This window comes from Neopsephotus bourkii, unplaced genomic scaffold, assembly GCF_033783945.1.
Source record: "Neopsephotus bourkii isolate Nb327-2 ecotype Australia unplaced genomic scaffold, CSIRO-AGI_Nbou_v1 NB_1394, whole genome shotgun sequence".
Lineage (NCBI taxonomy): Eukaryota > Metazoa > Chordata > Aves > Psittaciformes > Psittacidae > Neopsephotus > Neopsephotus bourkii.
In genome coordinates, this window is record NW_026901872.1 from 871122 (window position 1) to 893462 (window position 22341).

General features: G+C 36.8%; 1 protein-coding gene across 1 annotated transcript in view; it reads right to left on the minus strand.

The window, feature by feature from the left end:
* SCEL (sciellin) overlaps positions 1 to 13377 on the minus strand; it is a 47155-nt gene extending 33778 nt beyond the window's left edge. The window contains exons 1-5 of the mRNA XM_061367709.1: positions 13212 to 13377; positions 6595 to 6668; positions 2506 to 2623; positions 1801 to 1863; positions 1425 to 1496 (exon numbers count right to left, since the gene is read on the minus strand). Of these exons, the coding sequence (XP_061223693.1) occupies positions 1425 to 1496; positions 1801 to 1863; positions 2506 to 2623; positions 6595 to 6637 (296 nt within the window). The 5' untranslated portion in view covers positions 6638 to 6668; positions 13212 to 13377. The remainder of the gene's footprint in view (positions 1 to 1424; positions 1497 to 1800; positions 1864 to 2505; positions 2624 to 6594; positions 6669 to 13211) is intronic.
* Between the last annotated feature and the right edge of the window lie 8964 nt (positions 13378 to 22341).

The following is a 22341-nucleotide window of genomic DNA, read 5'->3' on the forward strand; positions in this document are numbered from 1 at the left end:
TAGGGGCTCTTCAACAGAGTGATCTCCTATGTGGTAATAGAGAGGGTCCTTTCAAGGATAAGTGACTGCTTCAAAAGTAGGAAACAAAGGTTTAAGGTAAATGACATTTTTTGAGAGCGGAAGGAGTGATCTGTGTAAGACTTGTGTTTTTCATATGTTCATAAATTATCTAGATGAGAAGGGGATGTTGCTTGCCAGTGACACTGACTCATGGTAGTCAAACCAAATGCAGACTGGCAAGGTTTTCAGAAGTCATCTGCTAACATGTCAGATTACTAAAATGGAAGATAGCATTCACTTTTCTTAGACGCAAAGTAATGCCTGCCAAGAAAAGCAGTTGATCTCTGAATCAGCTATTATCATTCAAGAAAGAGGCCTTGAAATTATATAGATAATATTATAAAAATGAAAGATAATTCTCAGCATCACCCAAAAGAGCAAATTCAGTGTTATGAAGTATGAGGGAAGGAGCAGCAAATTGACCAGAAGCCATTGTACATATACAAGGTGTGTGCCTATCTTAAATACCTGCATGGAAATTTGGAGCCCCAGATCAAAAACACTAATATGGAAATAACAAGATACAAAGAAGGCCAGTAGGTAAATTGAAGTTAGGATGTTTTCCTCCTGATGAGTGAACAAATGCAGCAGGATTCAGCCTATAGAAGAATCAACAGAGGGGTGATATCACACAGCTTCATAGCCTATTCTGTTCCAGGCTTCTATGGAGAAGGTAAATTTTACATAACAGTTTTTCATTGTTTCTTACAGCAGAAGTAAAGATCATCAAACAAAATAACACAGTGATATGATCCAACTAAACAAGTGCACTTTTTTCACAGTGTGTACTTAAGTGCTGTTACTCATGGCCTCTGCATGTTGTGGACACTGGATGTTAATGTAGGCTGAATTTTGAAGATGCAATGCAGAAAGAATCTGCAAACACAAGCATGGTCATGTCTTAACAGAGGTCAAGGCTGAAGAGGACATTCAAATTAAGCGCCTGTATGTTAAGCATATTTGATATTTGTACTGATCATGGTATGAAGCGCCAGTAAGGATTTGCAAAGAGCTAGAGGTTTAGCTGTGTTGTGCTTAACTATCAGAGAAAGGACTGTGATATACAGTTTGAAAGCAGGAAACTGGATGAGCAGTTTTCATCTGTGCGGAGATACTTTTATGAGGACAAGAATGCACAGAAACTGACAGAGAAGAAGAGCTATATATCAAAAGAACCTTTTCTCTAATCACATTTCCATTTGTCTCATTGGCAATTCATGAAGAAAAATCATAGTCTTCTACTTAGGTGCTTAATAAATAATGAAATTTTAAAACCCCACTGATTTCATTCATGCTTTCATTTTTAAGACCTCTGCACAGGTATGAGAATAACAAAATACAATATATACAGAAAAGATCCCTACCTGTCGAGGGTAGTATCGGACCTGTAACGTCCAAGTACAGGTTTCTGATCTTCCTTTTCACTTGTGGCACTGCTATAAATAAGATTAGAAATGCCACTTTGGTTACTGTTTTTATTAAACAAGTCATCACCAAAAAATAAGAATATACAGGTCTCAAGATACACATTATTTCAGACCATCAGGTGTCAACACATCCAACCCTGCATGAATTGCAATGATCAACCTAACAGTTATTGACTTTGGAGTCAGATTTACAGGGGAAAGATGCATAGACTAAAATTGAACAAAGCAAGTTCTTGCTAGAAACAGGATATAGTAAAAGGACACTCAGTTTTCTTTGACAATATCATTAGAAATTCTGTATTCTATGCTGTACCTGTGTAGGCTATCTTGAGATTTGTATTGGTTAAGCACAGCTCTTCCATAGTTTTCATCAGCACTTCAAGGAAAAGAAAGACAGTAGTTAATTAAAATTTGAATATCAAAATAGAAAATTGTTTCTTGGCAAAACATTTCTGTCCTCAATCATATTTCACAGCTTTCTGCTACTACTATAATCACACCAGCTACATATCTCTGCATTAGATGATTCCAGACATTCTGGAGTAAGAATAATCTCTTCCTACATGCTGTTCATGTGCCGAATAATGAAAGCCTACTCTCATGGTGGAGTTTTTACTGTAATGGAAGTCCTAGTTTGTATTAGAGTGAATTTCAACTGATCCTGGTTTAAGCTCCTTAAAAGAACTTGTCAAGATTTATAATCTTCATGCTTGTAAAAGGAAAATATTAGATATTAGTCCTGCAACCTAAATATATGAAGTGTGGGATTTTTCTTGTAGAGCAGAAGCCTTTCATTAAATGATCAGCACTCAAAAGTCCCAATGAAAAACATAGTGAAAATCCAGCAAACTACTTCCAAAAGGCAATCAATACCTCATCAGGAAAAGCAAATGCTAGCTATTTGACTAAGTTAATGTAATTCCTGTTGATACCATTCATGAAAAAGTAGACACTCCAAGAAAATGTACATGGCATACTGAACTAAATACACAAGAAATATATTTCATATTTTTCTTACTTTTCCTCTTCAGGCCTCTTCTTTATCCAGCTATTATCTTGCAAAAGGGTCCGTCGTTTGTTACTGTCATGAGTAGCCTGTTGTCTGCTTTTAATTGCAACAGAGGGGCTCTTATTATCTGCAAATGCAGAGAAACATGTCTTGAAAAGGAACATATAGAATAACTTTGGAAACTTAATGTACTATTAGAAAGGCTGAAATATGTAAATGTTTCTCAGCGTTTGACTCTTCAGCTGTCATTCCTGTTTAGTGCACACAATTTGCTTTGAAAGTTTGTGGTTTAGTCACTTCAAACTTCAAGGCACTGCAGAAGCCCAATTTACAAGACTAAATTCAGTTTCATCCTTAATATGAAACAGCTTCATATACTTTTAATGTAAACAAATATCACAAATCTGATAAATTGATTATGAAACACACAGAGAAAAATAATTCCAGGAAAGTCAAACTAATGAATACTATTTCCTGAGGCAGTGTTTGTGGGTTTTGAATTTGCAGACGTGTGACAGGATGCAAATTTCAAAGCAAAGCTAATCTGGAGATGATCACATGGTCCTCCACCGACACCCACAGCCCAGTGTGTGTGTATTTTCAGGTTTCTTAGAAGGGTCATGCTCCTTCTGAAGCTTTTTCCTCAGTGCCTGAATGAACAGTTCATTTTCTAACCAGCTACCTAGTTTTACTAAACTTTTAATAAAAAGCAATACATGTAAGACCTATAACCTTATGTCAAATTTAACTAAAATGGGTGTATGGCTTCACCTTATTGGGAGGAACTCCCATATACACTTATACACTGTGTGAAAATGGAAGACTCATTTACTTTTGAAAGCAACCTAAAATATCTTTGTCCAACAATGCTGATATTTAGTATGTTAAGTAAGTATCAGTACAATGTTCATTTTATTTGTGAGAATATAACTTCCTCACTGTATTAGAAAGTTAACATTTATCTCAACATCAGTGACTATTATCTAATATCCTCAGTTTGTTTTCTTCTCACCTAAGTTTCATATCATCAGCCTATTTGAAGTGAGGGGGAATATTGTTAGAACCATAGAATAGAGTTGGAAAGGACCTTAAGATCATCACGTTCCAATCCCCCTGCCATGGGCAGGGACATCACACACTAAACCATGTCAACCAAGACTCTGTTCAAGCTGGCCTTGAACACTGCCAGGGATGGAGCATTAACAACTTCCTTGGCCAACCTGTTCCAGTGCCTCACTACCCTCACAGTAAAGAACTTCTTCCTTGATGTGATGTTTTAACTTTCCCCTTTAAAATGGAAGACTAGAAATTGAGCCCAAACAGAAAATCTGTCTTTGGATTATGATATTTGCCCCAAACCTTCCCAGAGAAAAGAACTTGAAAAACTAAATATGCAAAACTTTTGTCAATAGAATCCAATTAATCAACTAACTGACTGATGAAGAATACTGAGTTTCTTGGATTTTCCTTTGGAGACCTCTGTGATTTTCTGCAAGAATTCATCACTCCTTGACTGTTCACACAAAAAGAGTTTAACACCATCAGATTTTAGGAGATATCACAATCTGGTGTTCAGTAAGGACACTTGACCATTAAGATTGTGTATAGAAAGACCACACAGAAAACACATTCAGTCAGTATTAGATCATTTGTCATAGCTGTGTTGCTGCTGTAATTTATAAGAAAATGTAGCTCTTGCTTTAATATAAGAACTTCAGCTGTAGTACTAACATGAAAAGATTACAAATAGCTACAGTGAGTGGAAGACCAAATTATAATGAAGCATAAAAAAAAAAATCATTTTGACTGACAATGGCCAAGACTGATTTTTTTAAATACATTTTTCTCCTGAAAGCAAAACTCTGCAGTGCAAAGATAAAATTCAGTCTAAATGTATACCTCACTGTAACCCAAACATTGTCTGCTCTTATCTCTTGCAATTCATTGTAGATACATCTATACTGACACTGACAAGAAGGACAGTGATCAAACTAAAGGATTGGACTCCTCATTCATGTTTGTGCAGCTGCAAATGTTCTCTGGCTCTTCTTGTGTTAGACTGAGCTGCTAGAGAAATGACAAACATTAAGAAGCATGGCTGTGATAGCATGGATGTGTGTTTCTGTCTCTTGGCCCTGATGCCGATGTTCGGCTTTCTTTTATGATTTGTAAGAATGTGCTGATAATCATGATAGATTGAGAACAAAAAGTCATCTATCCTTACTGCATGATTTCTGCATCAGCCTGTTCCCTGACAATTGACCTAGCTTTTCTCTTAAAAATATTTATTAAAATCTGACTTTAAAGACTTCAAAAAATGAAGACATCCCAGCCTCACTTGAATAGCTCCAGTGGCTCATTAAAATATCTATCTACATAAGCAAACTGAAAAGAAGGACCTCCACTGATTTAAACAATAGCATTGTTTTATAGTCACTGTCAAGAACTGAGATAACTGTAACTAGCAAACAAGACTAATTTAAGTGCATTTGCTCTAAATATTTACTGGTTTGAATATAATGATAATACTAGCAGTGTCGGGATATAACAGGAACTTGATGTATTAATAGAAAGAAAACCACCAACTTTGTAACATTCAGTAATCAAGGATTTGAATGAAAATCTAATATTAAAACCTGTACCTTCCTATTCTCATAAATATTTAGGTATTTTATGCTTGGTACAATCATTTGCATTGAAAATAATAATAAAAAAAGTTAATTTTGGAAAGTAGGAAAAAATGTGAGTTCAAGCATATGCATTCCAGAGATAAAACTTCTCTATGGTGAGGACAGCTGAGGGCAGCTAAAGTGGTGGAAATTATTCCAGCATTCCTTTCAAACTAGCTGTTTTAGCCAGATGCTTTCTACTGTCCATAATACATTTTAATCTGTGCTCTATTGTCAGGCTTAACCTCCTCTGAGTCTTCAAGAAAATTTCTTCAATGACACAAACATAATAGAAGAATTTCTATATAATCAAGAAGTACTCAGTATATATCTAACTATTACAATTAAACTTGCATGTACAATATTGGCTGTTTTCCAATAACATTTTAGGAAAACTATTATCTCTTACCCAAAAAAATCACTTGGATTTCAGAGAAATTATGGCTTTCTTAATTACTTAGTGCAATTAGGAAAATCTCCTATAAAGGCAGCAGCCAAGGAATATATATTGCATTTTATTTTCAAGAAACATCAGAAGCAATTTGCTAATGCATGAGGCTTTGGGTTTGTTGAAGAGTACTAATTTTCGGTCTAATGAATTGCCTCCCAAGTTTCAATTAAAAAACTAAATATAGATCTGATATAACAGTTCAGGTCACATGAGCAGAGGCAGATGGAGCTTATCCCCTTCTTATCTTGACAATAAGAAGTTTATGTCCTTAGCATTGTAGAGCCAAGCTACTTCCCACAGTGGCTGCATGCATTTTCCTGTACTTAGGTTTGGCATATCCCACCCAAACCATGTCCTCATGTACCTCAAAACCTTTCAGTCTTTAGAAGTGTTTTGCAGGTTCCAGGGAAATGGAAAATTTCATCGGGTTTCCAGTTTGTTTCTTGATATTTCTCTGTATAGAAGCAAACTCCAGCCCTCCTCGAGTTTCGTCCCTCAAAAGGAGCAAACAATCCTATCTGACAATGATTAAATCACATTTTTCTTCCCTTCTCCTATTCTAATTTTCGTCGATTTCTTCTCATTTTCCCCAAGTGAGACAATGGGACGATGCCAAGACCATCTGTTTGCTGCCTTCCAAGCTGCCATGCTCCTGTGGGATCTCCAAAGCAACCACAGGGCTCAGTGGAGGGAACCACTGTCTTGCACCACACTGGTTCCCCTGCTCCAGCACACTACCCTGCCCAGCATGGTGGTTTAGCCTGATTCTCTGCAGTGAAACCTTACAAACACCACTGCTAGCTTTGTGGTTGAAGCAGGTCCTGGTGTGAATCGAATAACCAGCCCATCACAGCTTAACAGTGTTGGTATGTCCTGTGAAGGAGCTGCACGATGAGCATGGCAATGCTTGGAAAGGAGAGGCTATGCCTCAATCTGTAAGTACCCTAAGAGCAGAAAATAAAGAAGACTCAGTATTACCGCTTTTGTGAGGAGCCTGTTTTCGTATGCTGAAAGCTGACATTTTTTTCAGCAGGGTGTCGTTCTGTGGGAATCTAAAAGAAAACATGAAAAACAAACAAACAACAGCAATAACAACAACAAAAGAAGAGTTGGCAGTGAGATTAGGAATCATCCCCAAAGACACTTTAAATTCATTTGCCACCTCGTGCAAGTTTAGTCTAATAGCTGCTGACCTCTTTGAACTAAAGCTCAGGCACAGAAGTGGCCTTTCTTTCCCTGGTGATGACTATGTGTATCCCTGCCCTGTGTTTCTGCCTGTCACACTGCCTCTCCCTCCTTTTCCTTGTTAGGAGCTCCTTGTCTGAGAACATGTGCGGTGGTAATAGCATTTGGAAGGCAAGACAAAGTAATGAAGATTGGGGTGAGTTGATTAGCTTCATGGGAAGATGTTATCAGCTTGTGGCTCAGAGCACTGCCTCAAGCTAACATGGGCTCACCCAGCCCCGCTGACAGGTCTCACAGCTTCCATGGCCTGCAGCTGGGGGTCCAGGACAGAAGTGGTTCTGCACTGAAGCAGTTTTCCGGTCACTGACTTCTTCCCTTATCTCAAATCAGGTCAAAAACTGAGTCTCCAAGACTGGCCGATTTAAGAAAAAATAATTATTTGGGGGTTGAGCCACTCAAAGGATTTCACGTCATGCTTTGAAACTGGATTTTTACATCAGCTTTTCTAGAGAAAGCATCAAGCAGAATGTAATGACATTTCAATGACAAAAAATTCTCCCTTAAGTCAAAAAAAAAAAAAAAAAGCAATCCTAACATTGAAGAATGTGGACTAACTGACCCTCTTTGCAAGTGAATTCCTTTTTGAAAAGCAGCATTTTCCAAGAAAACAAGGTTAAGCTGGGAAGCTCCCAACCAGCTCCACAGGTCAGGCTGCTTAAAATTTACAGAAGCACTGGAAAACATATTTTGTGACAGAAGCAGTCATTAAAAGTCAGAAACATTCTCGGTTCTCTCAATGACATAGTTGTCCTGCTTGTTTTGCAGATGTAGAGTGTATTGCTCACTCACTTAATATAGAGTGGATTGAGAGTCTGGTGCCTGTGGCTGTTTCTTTACTAATGGAAGGTGAAAAAGATGTTTAATTTTGGCAAAAAGTTTAGCAAAAGTACCAAAAGTAACACTGTCAATAAACCATATAAAACTATGATTTACACACAATGAATTGCACTTGGAACGGATTTGTCTTTTTTATGTTTTTACTGCCAGACAATTCCTAAAAAAGCTTATCATTACCAAGCAAAGAACGTAGGAAATCAATATCTGGATGTAAAGAAATACAGATCTCTTTAGAAAGTAAAGATATAAATAGAAAAAATAATGCTGAAGTCCAAAAGTCTGCATATATCATACCCAGTCATGAAATTCCAGGTGTTTGTGAGAGTTGAAAATTATGGAATGTTGATTGGAAGGCTCTGACCACACTCCTTTCTTTAAAACTAAGCTGTTTGTATCAAGCATGCATTGGCACAGTGTGTGTAGAAAACGTGTGACTGCTGGATCTTTCTTCCACTGAATAAAAGTATACTCAGGGCTATGATGAGCCTTATTTATTTTGCAATAGGTCATAAATATCTTTCAAAGTGACTGGTATAAGGTTTTGAGCAGCTATGCTCTGCATTTCCTAGAAACCATTCAGGTAGGTTATCAAAGCAATCAGTTTTAAATACTAATCAATCTTGCGATAAATTTTCCTGAAGTGTCACAAGATGATAGAGAGGACTCTGATTTATTTATGTTTTCAGCTTAGCAACAGCTGGACATCTGATACTGGTTCTTAATTCAGTCAGTCCCATGACAATATGAAGCTTGATATTTCAGTACGTTTCACAGGCAGTGAGTGCTGTGACTTTTTCATCTAGAGAAGAAGAAGGAAATATTTTCTAATAAAAACTTTTAAAGCCATTTCCCAAGGGAAGTGAATCATAAAACTTAGAAAATGGAGCCGCCTTTTGTGGAAATTAAACCAAATGTCATCATTCTAAGGCTTAGAAAATCTTGTTAAAAATACACATTTTGCAACTCAAATATTTCTCACTAAAAATGAGAGGAAACTGCTAGGAGGCTTCATCTTATACTATTGCCTTCCTTTCCACAGATTCATGATGGAAACAATTTCTCACAGAACTGGCAAGGAAGTACCATACACCTTTGCTAAAATTGAACAAGAGAGCCTCAGACATTTGCTCTGAAATAGAAACTATCACCAAAGTAGAAAGTCCATACATCTTGAGGCTTGTCTTTAAAATCGACAGAATAACTACAAATGTATTAATGACACAATTCCTGCTTGTATCTATGCATGTAAAAAGAAAGTCCAGCAAGCACGTTTCTTTTATCCTCCATCATTTAATTAAAACTGTGTTTTGCCTCCTGTTCTGTATTAATTTTTTAAAATGTTTTTAGGGCAAAACAATATTTCTGCTGCACATATGTACAGCATCCGGCATAAACTACTACTTAGTCTGGCAATTTGAAAGTAGCATGCATAAATGAATGTAAGAAAAGGCACACTCCCTTCTACAGTCAGCATTGAAAATGTGCCAGGTATTCTGAAATTTTAGTCCTACATAATACTGCCATATTGTCCTCAAGGTTTACTTCTTGCTTGCAGACTTTCAAGTTGTCTATCAAACATCAAGCCATTCAAATTTAAAACATAAATTAAAAAGATTTTCCTACTTTAATCTCTAGCACAGACAATCAAGAATCATCAGAGTAAGATTTAAATTTCGGGATCTTGAACTGAGAAGAATCTTGCATAAAGAGGAAGAATACAATTCATCAAAGCATTCTTTTCTTGGTTTTCACTATTGTGGATTAAGTGTGTATATCTGTGTATGTGGAAAGGGGAATGGACAGAAGATGTGAGGATCACATGAGTTTAAAAACTTAGGGCTCATAAAGATCTGGAACCACCACATTATTCAAACAGGTCAATGAACTGCTTATCTTTAGCCCATGGTTCAAAGAAGATTAAAAAAAAAAAAAAAAAAAAAAAGAAAAGGTTGTTTTGGACTTTGTAAATGAAATTGCAAGACAGAGAAGTTATAGGCTTCTATAGTATCCCATAGCAGTAAATTATGTTCAGGCATTCTTAATAAGAGCTCAACCACTGAAGCAAAACAACTCAGCTGGAATGCAAAACAAAAACAAACAGGAATGCAGCTCCAGCATAATTTGAATTTAAAAACAACATCGGGAAGCCTTAAAAGAAAATTAACACTGCCCCAGCCAGTCCAATGAGCAGTTCCCCAAAGTGTAAAGACATGCCAGTCCTGGATTTAGACCTTCTCCCATTTTTTGGGAAATCCAAATTCAGTCCCAAAGAAATCCAGAAAAAACTTCAGACCTGACTTCAGAGAAAGTCAAATGCCCCTCCAAGATGGCAGGTAGTTATTCAGAAAGCAGCACAGGTCTCCAGTTCTGATTTTATCACAAATAACCATATTCACATTTCTGTATCTCCTTTCCACCTCTTATAGCGACTGACCAGCAGAAGACCTCAGGCCTGTCTTAAATTCTCAAAGCTAGACCTACTAGTTTTCAGCTCGTGTGAACACACCCATACTTCCAATACAGAGTCCTCCTGCCTTCTTTCTTCTATTCTTGGCTGTAGCTTTCTACATAGTTAGGTTTCACATGTATGCATTGCTGTATTAAGAAAAATACATAACACAAACATTTCTTGTAAGAATCGTGTTCTCCACATCAGACTGAACTAGTTACAACCGAAAAAGTCTTTGTTCTTTGATTTCTAGCTGACAGTGATTAAAACCTTGTTTATAAATATTTAGTTGATATGTATTTTGCTTCCAAGAATATCTTTCCACAGGTTAGAGGTACCACATATTATCACCCTGCATATAAAGTAACTCAACACATGTAGTGAGGGAGTGTCAAGGGAGGTGAATCTTCTCCTAAAAGTCAAAACATTTGTTTTTATACTGAAGCTTTTCATCTAAAACATTGCCAAATGTGAATGCCTAAAATATCAAGCTTCCTTATTAATGAACTGAGTGACACCAAAAGTTGTAGATGAACAGCTAGTTTTAAGCAAAATAGAATTTTCCTGTCTTCCAGCTGCTCATGCTGCATTGGATGGTAGAAAAGATACTGAGTTTGACATGTCTGCATTAAACGGCAGCAGGTGTTTTATACATGGCTCTACACAGCCACAGATTGCTGACTGATTTTCAAAAGTATCTAATATCTGCCATATGAGAAAGAATCTTTATTTATCCCAAATGGGAAACCTTCCACCAAAATGTAATATTTTTAAGGGATGTTCTGCTCAGAAGTAAGCTAAATGTTCAGTATCTTGGGCGTAATCAGAGCTCAAAATTTTAAAATTATCCCATCGGAAATCTAATAAAATATTAGGAAATCAATTTCCCACATCCTTTGTGTTTTAACCCATTTGCTTGCTTTTACTGTGGTCCAGGAGAAATTTTGGATAGAGTAACTATTGGTGGACAAATAAAATGAAGGCTTGCTTGGTTGGTTTGGGTTTATTTTCTCCCCCATTGTAATAGTTAATATTAAACCTATACTACCTGGCTTGTTTTAATTTATATGAGATGAATGTGGAGAATAGGGCATTTAAAAAAAACACAAACATTTGATCTTACTTAATCACAGTTATAAAGTACACTGATAGTATTTCCTTGCCTTTAGCTAATAACTTTCATGTCAGGTCAGCAAATTGTGTTATTTTCGTCATCATTTTTCTTGAATATAGTAATATGTGTGAGCAAGAAAATTATTAAATGACTTGATACAGGGTAAAGATCTCCAGGCCTCAGAAAAAAGGCAATGAGGAGACGTATAATTACAGTTGTCCTTCTAGCTAGGCACCCATAAGTCTGTGAGTGAAATCTTCCTGGTTTGGAAGTCAATATCAATTTTGCTGTTCTCTACATCCGTCATTTCTCCCCCCAGATATCAGAAGTGCTGCTACTGGGCTACCTATACTTCAGCTCAAATAAGAATTCTTATTTCTAAACGTGGCTGTACCTCTTGATTGAAGATTGTTTTCCAGATCACCATCACAGTTAGAGCCAGCCAAGGCTGTACCATCCTTCATACTTTCCAACTTACTATTTCAGTCAGTCAGCCCTCAAGTCCCACTTTATCAGGTGCGGTTCCGCATGTATAAACTGGGCTGTACATTTTTCCCTACGAAATTGTCACCAGTGTCCAGTGCTGTCACTCAAAACTGTAGGCCAGGACATGAAATAGAAAGAACCATGGTGTTGCTAACTCAGCATAGTACCAAGTGTGTACTCGGAGCTTAAAAAAACCCTTCTTGAGTATAATTTATATGCTTCAAAATTGTAAGTAACATTATTCTCTTTTTTTGGTTATTAGTTAGTCTTTTTGTCCTTTTGCTGAAAACTACAGGTAAAAATAATTACATTTATTTTGTAGACATTAAAGAACAACAAAAATGTGTTCCTAGAATGATTTTTATTTTTTTTTCCAGGAGTTGCATGTCCGGGCAGTAGCCATATAATACATTTGCAAAGTTCTGGAAATAATATATTGTGCTTAAATAAGTACTTTACAGTTTAGGCCACAGAGTTAATAACAGCTCTCACAGAGAATAGAAATAATGTGTATGTGAGTGAAAGAGAAAACAGGCAAGGTTAGAACAGGCAAGGTAGGACTAGAGAACACATGAATGTGTGGCAGAGATCATCTATTTGTAGCTGAAAGAGCGCTCAAAACTGGTTTTTCAGGACGTGGGCGGAGGAGATTCTGTTTTGAAAGAAATTAAGCTTTGGTACTGTCATTAATGTAAAATCAGCTGCTAAGTCAAAACCTAAATTTGCACATGCTTGCAAATTAGTAATATGTGATCAGTTTAAATTAGTTCTTTTTTTTTTTTAATGGATTGTAGAAGGGGGAGTGATAATTTTAATAATGGTTTTGGTTGGGTTTTGTTTTTTTTTTCCCAACTCTTTCACTTTTCTATATTTTTAGTAAAGAACCCTTCCTACTTATAAATGAGTTCACTTCATGTAAAGGTATTTTATTGTGTCACAGGAGAATGGGTACTTTTGTTGTCTCTTTTGCTATGGTGGAAATGAAAACAAGCTGTTGCAATTTTTTTTCTAAAATTATGCATGTGAAGCAAATTCACGTAAATGAGGTTTTTAATGCTTTTTAATTTTAGATAAGGATTCTAAAGAAAGAATAAAGAAACAACAAAACTAAGGAGAGTGCAAAAAATACATTAAAACAGCCATTGGTAAAAAGTGGTCTGAACAGTGAGCTTGTCAGCAGGGAAATAGCATTAGAATAAAATATAATGAGCAGTATAATGTATATATGAAGTAATTAAGCCAGTATGGCCAAGAGAAGATGTCAGAAAGGTCCAAGGAATCTGAAATGAACCTAAAATGAAACACTCTGAGGGTTAAATTTTCTTAGTCAAGTTCTCCACACTTCTTTAAAATAAGATTCTTTGAAACAGGATCGTAAATTGGACACTAAGAAATCACAGAACACCTGCAAATGTAGAACTTTCCATACATGGAATATAAACCCAGAAAAGTAAATGTCCTTACCTAGAAGTTAGTGTCCTAGAGTGGCTCAGTATGGTAAGTCAACCTGTAGATATCTGAAAATGAGGTACAGTCAAGGCAGACAGAGAGCTGAATTGTCCTTCCCCATCCAGCTGTCTGAAAAGCCAAGAGGTTTCTCCTTCCGAGGCTGAGTCACTTAAGGAGGAGGTAGGAGGTGTGGAAAAGGGTGGCACCTTGTAGAAATACCAGATCAATTAAAAGTACAGGTGAGTTGTTACACTTCTGTGTTTGCTGTACTTTTCAAGTGCAGTAGGGCTGGGTTTCACAAAATGAAACACTTTCAGACCTTGAAACAAAAAACCCAAGCAATTACTATTTGGAAAAATATGCTGCAGTCGTTTGAATTTCCCACAGAAATGTACATTGCAGAGTTACAGGGCTGACTCTCAGCTAAAGGGTTTCAGGTATTTTATGCAGGTAAGCATGAAGAAACACCGTATTTCATCAAAGGAAAATTCTGCAGAAGTGTTACATACACTGGAATCCAATATGCATTAAGCACTTGCACTGTTTGAGTATGTGGGCAGAGGCAAAAGATCTGGGGAGGGAAACTCCCACACGAGATCTTGTTGTAAGTCTCTCTTATCTCTGCCCATCTGCATTCTCCTTCAGCACAGGCAGTAATAAACAGAAAAGGGAGAAGAGACTGCCTTCCCTTTCCTTTCTTTAAAATGGCTGCAGTACATTTCTCTGTAGGCTAACAAGTGCCTTACTATTAACAAACACAACAGCAGGGAATCAATAACTTCCTTATGGGACTGTTATAGGATAATAGGACTGTATCTATGCATATATCTTAATAACCCTATGGTTATGCTTAAGATACAGAATCTATTCAATGTATTTTATACAAACCCTCACTTATTTTGTATCTGGATAGCTTTTGTAATTAAATATGTGAGATGCCATTATGCAAGACGCTGGGTAACCTTTAGTCCTATTGTCTTTTGTGAAAGTGAAGAAAACTGACACAAGTTAACTTAGTTTCTCTTTAGCCATGTTTCTAGTCCTTACTTTTGTTGATGTTTACATCTTCATAGGCTTGGTACTTAATAGCACCAAGTTGTCTAAACATTGGTTATATCTGATGAAATAGAGCTGATGAAGCAGAGCAGCAGTCAAGACAATACCAAGTATAAACTACTAACTACCACACGCTTCAGAATTAATGAACACAAACAAGCAAACATTTCTGAACTTCATACATCTCACTTCTGTGTTTCTGAATATGAAAAATACCTGTAGCAGTCCTGGCATGTTCAGGTACACTGTTTTATATGTTTATCTTTTTATGATCAAGAAGAAAATGTTGTGAATGCATCTCTTTACAGACATACTACAATTTTACAACTGTGACACACATGCCTTGCAAATGAAACAGATGTCTTTCTTCATGAGAAATGCACAGTGGGAATTAGCTTAATTTAATTTGTTAGCCCATATCAGAATTCGAATATTGTCTCCCTTATTCCCCAGTTGAAGCATATACAGTATTCTGGACACAGATTTTTTAGCAGTGTCAAAAAAGCAATGCAAAAAGTAGAAGTGAGTATGTGCCTCTGTATTGACAACCAGTGATTTCTAATCAAAGGATGTAATTTACCTAATCACTGTATTGACAACCAGTGATTTCTAACCAAAGGATGTAATTTACCTAATCACCATGCTGGGCCATGCTTTACTATTGATTTATCAGAGCTGAAGGAATTTTTTTAGTTCAACCAGTAACAACAGTAACTCATTTCATATCTACCTATAACCATAATGCCTATATAATCTGCTTGTTGAGAGCTGGCTACATACTCTGCTTCTTCTTGCCATTCTCTCAAGGACAAAGAAGAACTTCTCTGAAAAATATACAAACATAAATGGCCACATCCTAAGCTGATATAATGGGATATAACTCCTCCAAAATCATTCTGACAGCTTGATTTACATTAGCAGAGTGCATGGTTTGATATGACTTATGAGAGAAAACAAGAAATGTCTGAGAATTCCTCCTTACAATAACTTCTGGTTTAGATTCATTAATAACAAGCAGTAGGGACACATTACTGATTAGTAATCAGAGGTCACTATCTCTTGCTACTTAGAACTCTAGCATATTTTGGAGGCCATTCCTAACAAGCTCTTTTTAAATAGCGTAGGCTTATTGGTCATCCAAAGAATTCTTAAAATGCCTCCTAAGAAACTGAAAGTAGGGGATGCTGAATTTTAAAATAGAGCACTGGCAGAAAAGAGAACATAACTGGTTCAGAAATGCCATCATTTAGATTTGAATAGCTTATTCAGTGTTATTTAATTTAATTTACATGTTTAAGTACAAAACATACTTCAAAATATTACACTACTGCCACATTCTTATTGAGCTTTTATGTAGATTCACAAGAGATAGATGGGAATGAGCAATGACCCAGCAGACATTATTTTGGACAAATACCATTCTGTGGCTCCTCCCAGAAAAGGAGGAATACATTAGTGAATGCATTTTTTTTTCATATACTCAGTCCTCCAAAAGAGAAGTCCTTTTAATACTTTAGACTTCCCAAGTATGATTGATAAACTATTGTTTTCTGGGTTATAAGATGGTATTATTATAACTGTCCTTCCAAAAGATTTAAAGATATTCTAGCAAGTGCTGTTTAAGTTTTTTAGATTCAAGATACAGGTAAAATAGCTACATTTATCCTATTAAGTCAAACATCCCAAAGCCCAGTCCCAGATGACAAGTGACAGCGTGGTTTGTACCGATATCACTAAACTTACTTTCCAAAAAGAACCACGTGGCCTCATCAATAGTCCTATTGGAAACAGTCAGGCTTTCTAATAGGAGAGATCCACGTGCAAGGGTTTTTTCAGAGACAACTAATTGGCAGGAACAAAACTGTGTCAAGCACTGTGCATGATAGCGGGATGGACAAACAGTGGCTATTGCTGAAGCCCAGGCCTTACCCCTACTTAGTTAACCAGTGTGGTCTTACTCATTGGATCTGATTTTTCCAAAGTGAATTGTGTTCAACACAACTCATGGCAAAAAATGACTAAAACTAGACACTCTAAAACATATAGGTAGGTGTTGACAGTGGATGATGGCCAGCTGCCAGACAGCATTTAGCAGGCAGACGCAGCTAGTTAATGTAACCATTATCTGCGAGGTAGGTTGCACATCTGTGCCGTCCACACATTTTTCTTGCTTCAGCCTTGTCTAAGATCACCTGTATAAGTAGGCAGCAGTTCTATCAGGTTAAGTTAAAAGGAGAAGGGTCATTTAAGGAAAAAAGAACCCAGGGCAGCCAATGTAATACTAATTTACATAGAAAAGGAAGTGGTGCTCAAGCATAGGGTGACACCTTCCTTTTGAAGGTGACTAACACAGGACTGCTCCTCCCTTAATTCTCAGTCATAAAATAAGGGGATGCTTAGACTTGTGCTACCTCTATATACAAAGGTACTTTTCACCCCTGGTCAAAATAATTATCCAAGGGAACATCTTGCCTATGGGTACACCCTTACTAAGAGGTACGTATGACTCAGAACCAGACTAGAAATGGTTGTGTGAACCCTCAGCAGCATTCGTCACTGCAACAGAGAAGAGAGGGAGAAAAAAGAGTATGATTATTTTATTTTTTTTTCCATGAGCAGGTTACTCCTATAGGATTTCTGTAACTTTCCCTTGAAGATTCTGGTCCTGCTCCTAGACACATCTCAAAATAAAAACAAACTACAGATGAAAACTCCCTTTCTCCATGGCATCCTAGCTTATATTAAGGTGTCTGTTTAAAGGTATATAAGAAATGTCCTTGGCAGCCTTGCAAAGGGCAACTACTCACAGTGCCAAGTACCTGAGAGCCGTTTTTAACAATTTTATCCCTCCATTGGTGTTCAAAAAGTCAGAATTCCTCTGCTTAATCCACATGCAAGGCTCATCTCCAAGCATGTCTAACCCGTTCAAAGGACAGGATGAAAAAACAACAGCCTACCAATTGGAAAAGTCATTTAACCTATGTCTAGCCTCAAGTGCAAGTAATTTCTCATTTTGACAGCAGCCCTTCTTTACCAGCAGACTACTTTAACCACCAAGTTATATTTTTCATGGGAGGGAACACAATTGCTACAGCTTTTGTACTCTCTAAATATTCACTGAAGAGAGAATAGTGCCACAGCTCTTTTACTATAATATACAGATATTGGTCTCATCAATGTCTAAATTAATATTTAGGTATCACATATAGAATTCTTCTTATATTGTATTTTTCAGAATTTTATAACGAGTAATTAAAATACATATAGAGAAAAGTAATTTTGTAATATCAGGTAGCAACAGCTGTTGTGCAGATGAATAACAAGTTAAAGCCACTTTCAAGTTAAAGCCACTTTCAAAAGGTTGTGTTACTGTTAAAGTGCGTACAACATTTCAGTAAGTCTGATATGACATACCAGAATGCCTGAGGGATTATGTTGTGTTTTACAGATTAACTTTTGCCAGCCCAGTTTATATTTCCTATTGCTATTGCAGGTTGCCATTCCTGGGGAAGACCTTTCAGCTGCTTAAAGTAAGGTATGCAATCTGCTGTTTAACCGCACCTTCCTGAATACAGGAAGGAGCACTGACAGGGCTTTTTCATATGCATTTTTTAAATGTGACAGTGCAGACATATTTTGCAGCCCATTGTTCTCCCAAAAGGTGTGGCAAAGTTCATAAACTAAAGAAGGAAATAAAAAATGCTATATATAGCATGTCAAATGTCTAAATCACTGCTTCTAGTTGTCACAGAAAATGGCTGAGCAGTGGCTTCTGCTTTCCTTTCTAAAATTCTTGGCAGAGAAAAATGCTAATCACGGCAGATCCACAATCTCCAATGTCAGTGGGCCTGATTTGCCCGCAATTTGAATACCTCTCTACTCTGCAAATGAATGAAATACCTTGCTGAAGCCTCTGAAAGCCTGGTCCATAGTATGCTAACCTTGTATATCTTGATCTTGAACCACTACTGTTATTACCTTACATAAAGAACACAAAGAGACACTGATAAAATCAGTTATCTATAGAAAACTGTGCTGTATTTTTATACAGCTAAATCAGGTGACATCTAAGTGGTACCAGCTGAATGGCTGTAACCAGCCTTATAGTTTATGTTAACTGATAAATAGCTTATTTGTTAATGAATTATCTGTTATCTGTTAATGAATTATCTGACTTTTTTAATTACTCAAAAGAACTTTCATATGGGTGGTTAAAGAAATGAAAATCATGTTCTGACCAATAGTAGTGGGAGTGTGAGAATTATGATTAGATGTGCTTTTTTTCATCAAAGAATGACTATAATATCCTCATCACCTAAAAATCCTCACTGGGAGACTTCTGTAACAGAACCAAGTGTTGATCTCAGGGAAAGCCATCTTGTTAGAAGATGTTAGAGGAAGAGAAGATAAAGGGAGGAATTTTCTTCCTGCTCCCTATCTTAAATACTCTGATAGGAACTAATTGGTCATGGGCACTGTAAATACATAGGAGACACACCACACACACACCCCCAAGGCTGTTCTTTTTATGGTGCAGATAAGATGATGTATCAGATCTGTCCCATAAAATGATATCCGTGTGAGGTACTTCAAATTACACCTATCTGATAGACTGCATTTCTCTTCTTGTCCTGGTATTGTGCTGGGATTATCTGCTAGGGCCAAGTAGTCTTTTCTCTGCAATGATGATCCTTTTTTCTATTATTTGGATCAAATTAGTTGACTGAAGACTTGACTGTCATTTGAAAACCTATATGGAAATTTTGTAGCAATTACAAAAAAACCTCAAAACCAAAACAAAACCACCAACCCCCCCAAAACAGTGCACCAATATACCACCTATTTAATGAAATCTTCATTTGACAGGTGGGTTCCACACTTGTGTTGCTGGCACACCTAACTGCTATGCATGTGAGCCAATTGTAACAGATTGTGATCCTGTTCTGTATCCATATCAAAGCTAGGTATGACCTTGGAAGAAAGGTAGGTTTTTTCCCATTCCTGGAAGATGCTGGCTCTGGTACAATTAGCACAGAACAGTTTCCTGTAAAAGAATTGTTAGAAAATGCATTCCAAAATCAGTAACTGCAGAAATAAGACAAAGGCAAGAAAATGGGAATCAGAAAGGATGGAGGTGGACTTAATAAAGGTTCAGAGAAGTACAAAAAGATTATCAAATTACTTCTCCACACCAGGAAAAAATGTATCAGCTTTTAGTGTGGTGAAGGGATATCTGAAAGGAGGTGTAAGTGGTCTAAAAAAATCACAAGCAGTATGAAAAGGGTGTATTTCAGTTCCCCCTAATGCAAGAGCTACTTGGCATCAAAATTAAACTACTAGGGAGAAAAAGGGAAATAGAAAAAGGAAAGAAAAAGAGATGCCTCTTCCTACAATATCTATATAACCTGTCCTTGCTGCAATGAAGGTGTTTGCAATACCTTGTGAGAAGCGTTTATCTGCGTACATGTATCTGTACTTGTGTGTGTGTATGTAAGTATATACGTACATAGACACTTACGTGCACATCCATACATAAAACAGTTAAATGAGACACAAGACAAGTTTGTAGAAGAGAAATCCATAGACGGTTACTAAGTAAACAAATTATATTTGGCTACAAAAGACCCTACCATGCAAACTGATAGAAACTGTAAGGACACTTAGGGAAAGTAATTTGTATTATTTCCCTGTTCTTCCACTCTTTCTGGAGCATCATTTGGCCATGGTTGGAGACAGAATATTGGGCTAAATTGTCTTTTGGGATGCACAAGGACAGCTACTCTTACATTAAGCCCCTGTTATCAAAATTTGTATAAGGCACATAGCTAAAATAGCATTAAAAGTATTTCCTAATTCTGCTGATGTGAACAATTAGCAATACAATCAAGGTGATTCAGCATTGTTATCATAGTTTCTTCAGACTGAATTTCTTCTCTAGTTATATGAGAAATGTGGAGAGTAGATATATATTTAAATATAGGGAACCCTGTATTTTGTTACCACATGTTTAAGACCCTTTCCTTACTCATAAATACCTTTGTAGTCAAATAGCACTGCTCATCTGTTCAAATAACAGATAAAATAGGAGACAGATTTATGATATGTGTCAAAATATAGGTCATCTGCAGGAGTAAAATAAAAAATGTATCACAGAAGTGTCATCTCCCCTCCATGTTCCCCTCTCAGCTTCTCTAGAGGAGAATTCAACTGTCTCATTGTCCTTGCTTATCAACAGAATTAGAAAGATTAATAGCATTTCCAGGTATATTCCAAAGAATAAATTTCTGGTACAGATTTCAATCAATCACAAACAGAACTATGTTAATAAAAAAAGAAAAGAAAAGAAAAATATCCTAAATTAAGAGACCTGCATGTAGGGCTTCATGGCCTGAGACACTGAAGAAATAACTAAGCTCTCTTGTCTTTACAAAATACTTGTCCTTTGATATAAACTGGCCAATAGATTGTTACAATGGTGAGAAAGTTAGTGCATTTTAAGTATCAGCTCTCCTTCCCTTTTATTCTGTGTAAATTATATTCTTCTGAATAATTGTTTTCAAAACTGTGAGTACCTTGGAAAGAATGTTGGCAGAAACAATCTTTTACATGAGTTTTAATGTTCGGTACCCAAAGAATTGAGCTGAAGGCTTTTTTCATTTGCTTTTGTTCCTGTGGTTATTAAGTGTAATGAAAACAAGGCTGGGCTTTAAAACTGGACAGTTGCAAAATAATTTGGGTCATATTACAAACGAAAGATCAGAACAGATTATAATTATCTGGATGTAATCATAAAGTCTCTAATCAGTTCCTGACGTTCCAGATCCGGCAATGGTGCTGTGGGAGCATACTGTGAAGAACCCAATAATTTCAAGTGTGAGTTGCTCTGGATCCTTGTGCAGGCTATTAGCCTGAGAAAATGAAATGTTAATTAATGCCTAAGTAAATAATCTGAATTCTACTCAATAAAAGGAGAAGCCAAACTGGTGACAGCTATTTTCAAATACTCGTTTCCTCAGAGCTGGGTGAGACTTTCCATCATAGGCCCTATTTAACAAAAAGCTAAGCTACATCAAAAGCTAGTCTCCCACCTCTACATTTGTCACTTAAGACATCCCTAATATAATCTCACTCTAATGTAGATGACTAAAGTAGGTCAGAACATTGGGCTCTACAGGTTACTATTTCTCCCCACTTTCTTGAAAGGGAGCCTAAGATGACAAGTCAGCTGTAGGCATCTACACTGTAAACACCTAGACATGTTAGATGAATCCCATATAATGGCATGATTTCAAATAAAATTCCTGCCTTTGCAGAAAGCATTGACTTCTGGCCAAATTAAAAGGAAAATGAAACAATCATGCAGACTCTTTTTTTTCCTCTGTGTCTGGACAAAACTCAGGTCGCAAAGCTCATTCTGCAGCCTCAGCAATACTGCACCTATACTACATCAAAATATGTCTCATTCTCAAGCAAACTGCATGTCCTGTGATGCATGGTAGAAAACAGATTCCCTACTGCACCATGGCCACTTACACAAAAAGTGTGACAAGGAAACTATAATCTGGCCATGTGGGAGTCTGACCCACAGAGAAATTGCAAGATGAGAGAGAGAAATAAAAAAAAAAAATCATTGTCCTTTCCTCGGGGTCACATCCCTTTCATTCACAGGTACAAAGGAAATATTCCTTCTATTTTTAGAAGAAATACGCCAGATCTGTCTGGATTTGAATCCTCTAGCTATGGCAACAGTAAGACTTGAATTTTGGGGCTTAGCTACTTTACTCATCAGTAACTGTATTTATTCTACTCAAACCCATGAGCTGCAGACAAACCAGTATAAATGAACCTCTAAGCAGAATGTCCATAGCATTGTGCCTAAATGACAGTATTCGAATCATCTTAATTTTCATTTTGACATATGCAATTCCTCAGAATCTTCGAAACTTCTAAACTCATACTGCTAAACTCAGGTTGAAGCAGAAAGCTCCAAGTTAGCGAGCTGGGTTGTAGCTAAATTGGTTGGGTGTGTGAAAACAGCCATCACACACTGGAGAATGAATTGCTGGGTTTGGTTTTTCTTGATTTGCAA